At 40.4% G+C, this 7,500-nt stretch overlaps 1 protein-coding gene across 1 annotated transcript in view; it reads right to left on the bottom strand.

Moving 5' to 3' along the window:
• gucy2ca (guanylate cyclase 2Ca) overlaps positions 1 to 7,500 on the bottom strand; it is a 24,668-nt gene that overhangs the window by 16,246 nt on the left and 922 nt on the right. Inside the window, exons 2-8 of the mRNA XM_030793339.1 lie at positions 6,972 to 7,084; positions 6,292 to 6,359; positions 3,638 to 3,856; positions 2,501 to 2,619; positions 1,707 to 1,803; positions 1,381 to 1,495; positions 991 to 1,138 (exon numbers count right to left, since the gene is read on the bottom strand). Of these exons, the coding sequence (XP_030649199.1) occupies positions 991 to 1,138; positions 1,381 to 1,495; positions 1,707 to 1,803; positions 2,501 to 2,619; positions 3,638 to 3,856; positions 6,292 to 6,359; positions 6,972 to 7,084 (879 nt within the window). The remainder of the gene's footprint in view (positions 1 to 990; positions 1,139 to 1,380; positions 1,496 to 1,706; positions 1,804 to 2,500; positions 2,620 to 3,637; positions 3,857 to 6,291; positions 6,360 to 6,971; positions 7,085 to 7,500) is intronic.

Below are 7,500 nucleotides of genomic sequence, written 5' to 3' on the forward strand. Positions count from 1 at the left end.
CTCATATAAACACACAAACACACGCAAAAACACGTCCATATAAACACGCAAAAACACGTCCATATAAACACACAAAAACGAATCAATATAAACACACAAACACACACAAACACACACCCATATAAACACACAAACACACACCCATATAAACACACAGACAAACACAAAAAGTGCTGTTCCCTCATGTTTTTCTCAGTGAAAATAAACATTCACATGTACAAAAAAACTCACCCTCATAAATTCTTTTGATTGTTTGCTTCTATTTGTGGTTTCCTCCTTATTTTTTTTAACTATATATACATAGCCTGGCGTACACACATGTACACAGTATACACACCCACACTGTGCAAAAACATTCACTGCACGGATGAGTGAAGAAGTCAAGATGTCAATACAAATATCCGAATGACTGGCTTTAAAGAGACATTACGCAGACTATCAGAACTCCTGTGTGAGTCTGTGTGACTTTTTCCATAACTATTTCTGTAATGTCCTTGTTAATTATGCTTGTAAACGGCAGGCTGTGTGAAAAGATTGAGACTGGATAACAATGGCCGGTGCCTGTGTCAGTCACCTGTCTGCTCAGACGAGGCCATTTCCAGGGGATTTATGGCCCTGTGGCATTGAAACACCCAGAAAGGGCCTTGAATGATTTCCACCCTGTTTGGAATGCACTGCTGCCAAAAACTCAGAGAGCTCCATTTAAATCAGATGGTAAATGACTGATAAAATGTGAATCAATCACTTAGATGACTGACAAAAACATTTGCTAAAAAAAAAAAAAAAAAAGCCTTACAGATGTAGGCTGCAGTTATGAAGCCTGTCAGTAACCATTTGGTTGGACTTGTTTTCTCTTTTTAAGTTATGAAGCCTGTCAGTAGCCATTTGGTTGGACTTTTTTGTATATCCAAGTTTGGAAATGGGTAACGTATGGTGGGACAGGAGGAACAGAAAGAATGAATAAAGATGAATGTCAAACAATGTGCGTACCCTGAAAGCTGATGTTTCTGAAAGGGTTTGCAGTGGGATCCTCAGGCAGACAACATATGGACTGGTTCTGAGCAGCCAGTAACCTTTGTCTCATCACTTGGCCAAAGAGCAGCACACCATCATGGTAAGCAGCGACGTAATCATTAATCTAATGAGAGAGAGAGAGAGTCTTGCATTATTTGCTTACAAAGGGAGGTAAAACGGTCAATGGAGAGAGAAGAAAGTTGTGTGTGTGTATGGACAGGGTACAGAAATCAGAAACAGAGATGCTAATCCAAAGGAAGGGGGTGGGGAATATTACAGAGTGTCTAACTGCTTAGTTGAGCTGTAAGTCATTGTTGTGAGAGTAATTCCTGTTATTGGCCAGTGTAAGGACCCCAAGTGACTCACCGTATAGTTGGGCTGTAAGTTGTTGTTGTGAGAGTAATTCCTGTTATTGGCCAGTGTGAGGACCAGCACATTCTTCATGAAGTCCGGCGCGGTCTTATTATCATGATAGTCGTTACTGTGGGTTAGAAATACACATTTTGAAAAGCCTTTTGTAGTTTCATTCATGTGAATGTAAAATCATAGCATAAATCATAATATAACCTCATAAAAACGTTAAAAATATATGAACCATAATATAAACTGATTTAATGAATAAGTTATATAAACCATAACATAAACTTGTGTGTCCAGTCAGGTTTCTCACTGGTGAAAACATTGGCACTCACTTGTAGAGATCGATGAGGATAAAAGCGACGTCTGGCGGTATATTGGTCCCAGTCGTGAAGACTGCAACGTCGTCTATGGTCCCACATAAAATGAAAACTACAGGGCAGAGGAAAAGGAGAAGTTACCGTATGTTCCTCCCGTGCTGACAGCCAATTACACAGCCAGAGAGAACTAACCGTGTTTTTACAACATGGACTATGTTTAGCTAGCTTTAAAACAAAACGAGAGAGAGCCAGTTGTTGTAGCCATATGTTGCTGCCAAACCTACGCACACAGGTGAAGTTACTAGACGCTGACAACATAAGAAGCCAAGCTACAGATCTCACCCATTCTCAGAGCACATACTGTTATCAGCAGAGAAACTACCACTGACAGCAAATGCAAGTTACAACATATTCTACTGGCATGTGGCTAAAAGTAAAACTTGCTGTGTGCTGTAGCTGTAGTGATTCTGTAAAATCTGGTAGAACACTGAGCCTCGCCATGTGCACATGCCACCATCTATTATTTAAAAAAAATGAATAAATCAACTGTAGAACTGACACACTGTCAAACACGAACAGGACAGCCCAAAATGAATGAATAAATCAGCTGTAGAACTGACACGCTGTCAAACACGAACATGACAGCCCAAAATGAATGACGTGATTAAAAGGTCGATGAGGGAAAAGGGTTGCTGCTGTGAGAGAGAATACGCAGAGTGCGGGAGCAAAAAGTCACACGAACCAGTTTGCCCATTTAGCTCATTCACCTGTAGCTGCCACAGACAAAGAGAGAGGACGTCACTACTCACTGTTGCTATGACGATCAGGTTCTGCCAGAGCTTCAACAAAATCCTCTCTGCTGCGCAACATGTGTCTCTTAACTTTCGTCGCAAACAGTGCTGATGCCGCATCCAGTCCATTAATGTACCTGAAGGCGAGAGAGAGAGATATAGAGAGAGAGGTATAGAGAGAGATACTTTGTAAGGGAGTTATTCAATTAGGTTAAAGCATTTGGATAAACGTGAGTAGACAGTGTCATGTATAGTCCATCAGGCCCACTCACCAACAATGCTGTGCTTTCTTTTCACTGATTGTACAACTACACTTTCACTTCACTGATTGGACAAACACACTGTCCTGTCTGTTCACCGATTGGACAACCACACTATCGTGTCTGTTGCCTGATTGGTAAAATGTTTCTAAGGGTGTGAAGCTTTACTCCCATTTGCAGTCCCTCTGCACTGTAGTCGGTCACAGAGACGTGCAGACATAGATGTTTATGAAACTGCTCTCTACTCTGTCTCCTGTTCTTACAGTTAGTCAGTGTTTTGTCACATTTTTTGGAATCCTCCTCTGATACATTAGTCAGTTTGACCAGGAGCCTTTTGACCAGCTGGTCCAGCTGGCTGGCACAGTGACGCTGGGATTACAACCACAAGCCCATGAGTCTGTCAGTTCATATCAGTAAAACCAGGACCAGGTTTGTCCGAGGGTTTACCATTCTCTTTCTAACACAGCTGTGGAGTTGAGCATCTGTGCTTGTTGTAGTCATGGTGTCAGTTTCTGAAGGCACATTTTTTATGGTAACTGTCATAAAGCCACAATGTCAGTATACCACAGCCTCACAATATCATAGGAACAGACAGGTCAGTCATTTACAGGCAGTAGTACAGACAAAACCGTCCACACAGTGAAGACACAGTCACATTCTACAGGCATAACAAAGCCCAGTTAGAGGATCAGAGGTTCAGTGGATATACTCATATATGATCATTCACAGCAGCCACAGTGAATGGGTGACAGCATTAGGGAGGTGAACTATACTGTATATGAGATTGACCAGTCAGATACATTTTATATGGAGTTGACCAATCAGAAACGTGTGCATGAGATTGGTCAATCAGAAACATTGTGCGTATGAGATTGTGTATATGAGATTGACCAACCAGAAGCACTCCTCTGAGTTGTCTGGCTTTTTATAGACGTAGGCTGTTTTCCACTCATGTTTCAGGCCATAGTGGGTGAAGTTCCAGAAGTGGACGAAAAAGTCTGAGACTTTGCGAGCCGGCGGCAGCAGGCGTGTGAGATTGGCTTTGTAATCACAGGAAAGACCGAAGCTCCCAGCTGAGATTATGGGAATGGTTAGGGTCAGTCCCACATCCTGACTAAAAAACACACATGCATACACACACACACATAGATACACACATAAAGAGAGACACATACACGTAAACACACAAACACAGATCTGTCGTAATGTTCTTGTGATTTTCTATGGATATACATTTTGGTACAACTAAAGATTAACAGTTGTGACCACATAACCATGACCAAATAAATATTTTGATATTTTTTATTTTAACAAAAACAGCCAAAAGATTAAAAATATATATATAAAGCTATAATTTTCCTAAATTAGAAACAACAAATGCCCTCATAAAACCATGTACATGCGCACCTGTCAGATATTTTTATTTCCATGAGCATAGCTGGTCCTCACAGTACCACTGTGATTTACACACACCACGCACACGCACACTCACTCAGTCACACATTCACACACAGAACTGTACCCATACAGACCAGTTCTGTATACTCATGACATAAGATAATTATTTACATTATTAACATAAGTAGACACAGAGTCCAATCAGGGACTTGGCTGGTACTTTACATCACTGTAAAACACGCAATAAGAAAAGACTAGAATCATAGCATGACTGAAGTATAGAATAAGAGGATATTGACTACAAACAGGCATTAAAGAAGAATTGGAGAAAGAGGGAGAGAGAGAGAGAAGAAAGGGGGAGAGAGGGAGAAAGAGAGACAGAAAAATGGGAGAGAGAGAGAGAGAGAGAGACAGAAGCCCCTTTCAGACATGCAGTGTAACCCTGACTTTATCTGGACTCTACCCGGAGGAGCCTTATGTGAGAACACAAATGTCCGAATCAGTCTGTAACTGTTGTCATTATATTGTTTAATAATTTACATAATCGTTTACCCTTTTAAGAGCAATTTCGTAATTAAGAATTTATCTACGTTGCAGTTGTTATTAACTTTGTTTAGTACGAGTGATGTTTTTACTGTACTTTTATTTTGAAAATTCAGTTACGCGCAAATGCAGTTGGGCTGCTCTCGCGCAAGTAAGATTTCAGAGCAATGTCAGCAAGCAAGAAGAAAGTACGGGCATCGGTAAAAGTTCATGCTGGTTACAACAAATTTTAGATATAATATAAACGATTACAAGGAAGACTGGAAGATTATTCCCTTTAGAAGCATGCAGCCAACGAGGTATTTGTTTTTTTTGTCCATATTTTACCTCAGTGAAATGTTATTTTACATGCCGTGCATGCTATTGTTTTACGCTAAGCTAACGCCGTCTCTGTATTTTATATTGTGTTTAGTTTTCACGGTAGATTTGGAGAAACTTCCAAATAAATCAGTTGAAGGGAAACCACTTGTGTTTGACTATGCTTCGGGGGAGTTACACAGTCGGATCGGACATTAAATGGACTTTACTCCACCAGCTCCCCAGTACAAAGTCCGCTGGATGTTCGATTGAGTCCATGTGTGAATAGAGCGGATTATAGTCCGGAGTATGTACAGAGAGCAGTTAGGAGTATTGGTAGTATTAGTAGTTGTTATCAGTGTAGAACTATCTCATTTTAATTCATTTCCCGACAGGATCAGGAGAGGAAAATACGGATCCTACATCTGTGTTTCCGTATTTCTCACATTCTTTCCAGCCAATCATTGTTTGTTATGATGTTGATCTCATGAGCACAAATGCCGTTAACTTAACCGTTAATCAAATCATCTTTACAAATCAGAACTTTTAGGTTTTATATTGAATACAGTAACTTACGGGCCAGTACTACATTTACCCAGTGCAATGCAGTTATTGTTATGATATTACAAGTTCAATGAGCTCATCAAGTGAGTGCTAGATATAGCAAACTGCTGCACCCATGTGAATAAAGTAAAGAAAAGGAACGCTGAACAGAAGGGTGAGGACAGAGAGAGGCAAAGTTTGTTTTTAAACAACGTGGCTGGGTTTGTAGGTGGTGTCAAAAAGCTGTTCAGCTCAATACATACATGTTCTCTGAAATTACACATTTACACCTATTTGTTCTGTCGACTCACATATGATCATTTCCCTCAAAATACGATAGTTTTAAGCTCCTGGTAAGATACTTTAACATTTCAAAATACGATAGTTTTAAGCTCCCGGTACGATACTTTAACATTTCAAAATACGACAGTTTTAAGCCTCTGGTACGATACTTTAACATTTCAAAATACGACAGTTTTAAGCCTCTGGTACGATCCTTTAACATTTCAAAATACGACAGTTTTAAGCTTCTGGTACGATCCTTTAACATTTCTCATCTGGCAACGCTGCCCCTCGTCTAAACCAACCAGAGTAGCCTGTTTCGAGTAAGTGAGAATGCATTTGACACGGACAGTCTCCTGTTGTGTGCTGCATGTGTGAAAGGGCAACCTCGGAGAATGTGCGAATCTGATTCTGCAGACGTAGTCCGTAGTGCATGTGTGAAAACAAGCAGAGAGAAGAGTGAGAGACTGAGAGTGATGGACTTACTCCACCATCTGGAAGGTGGCATATGTACAGGAAGGTCCCAGCATTGCACAGCCAACGTTCTTAGTGTTCTGATGTGGACAAGTCAAAACAGAGAGAGAGAGAGAGAGAGATTGCGTGTTTAAAAAAACAGTGTAATAAAAATCCATTTTTGGTTTATGTCCAGTCATTATAAAAATATCTCAGTGAATATAACCTCGTGACCACGTATTGCCTCAAAGCTGTGAGATCTGAAAAGTCTCTGTGAGAAGTGAAAAGTCTCTGTGAGAAGTGAAAAGTCTCTGTGAGATCTGAAGTCTCTGAGCCCTGACTTGCTGTTCTCCTACACATTTCCTCACGGTAGTTTTTGGGGTTTTTTGGTAGTTTTGGGTTTTTATAGACAATGAAACTCTGCCAAATGGTATTTGTATTTTCTCAGTGTGTGATTAATAAATAAATAACTAAATAAATAAATACGGGTGTATGATAGCTTAAGTATCTATATTCAAGTCTGTGTTTTCCTCTGTCCTGACAAGGGAAAAAATGTCATCTTTAAATCTTGTCGTCCTAATGTTTTTACACTCATCCACTGCTGCAGTTTTTTTCTGGCAAGTTTTGAATATTAGCACAGGGTACGTGAAAGGTGTGTGTGTGTGTGTGTGTGTGTATGTATGTGTGTGTGTGTGTGTGTGTGTTTGTCTCACATAAAGATCTTTGAGGATCTGGACTCCCTCACAGGTACTTGCTCCGCAGCCTCTGCGTCGGTACAGGGTGGTGTTGAAGCCGCGGAAGTTTGCCTTGATGGAGTAGTTCAGACCTGCATGGAGTGAGGAGCACATGGTGATCAGAGTCTGGGTGTTAAATAGAGGACAGCATTTGAAACATCAACACCAGTCCAACACTTTAAACCAGTCCAACGCTTTAAACCAGTCCAACACTTCAACACCAGTTCAACACTTCAACACCAGTCCAACACTTTAAACCAGTCCAACACTTTAAACCAGTCCAATACTTTAAACCAGTCCAATACTTTAAACCAGTCCAAAACTTTAACACCCGTCCAACACATTAAACCAGTCCAACACTTTAAACCAGTCCAACACTTTAAACCAGTCCAATGCTTTAAACCAGTCCAACACTTTAAACCAGTCCAATGCTTTAAACCAGTCCAACACTTTAAACCAGTCCAATGCTTTAAACCAGTCCAACACTTTAAACCAGTCCAACACATCA

The sequence above is a fragment of the Chanos chanos genome, chromosome 16 (assembly GCF_902362185.1).
Source record: "Chanos chanos chromosome 16, fChaCha1.1, whole genome shotgun sequence".
Classification (NCBI taxonomy): domain Eukaryota; kingdom Metazoa; phylum Chordata; class Actinopteri; order Gonorynchiformes; family Chanidae; genus Chanos; species Chanos chanos.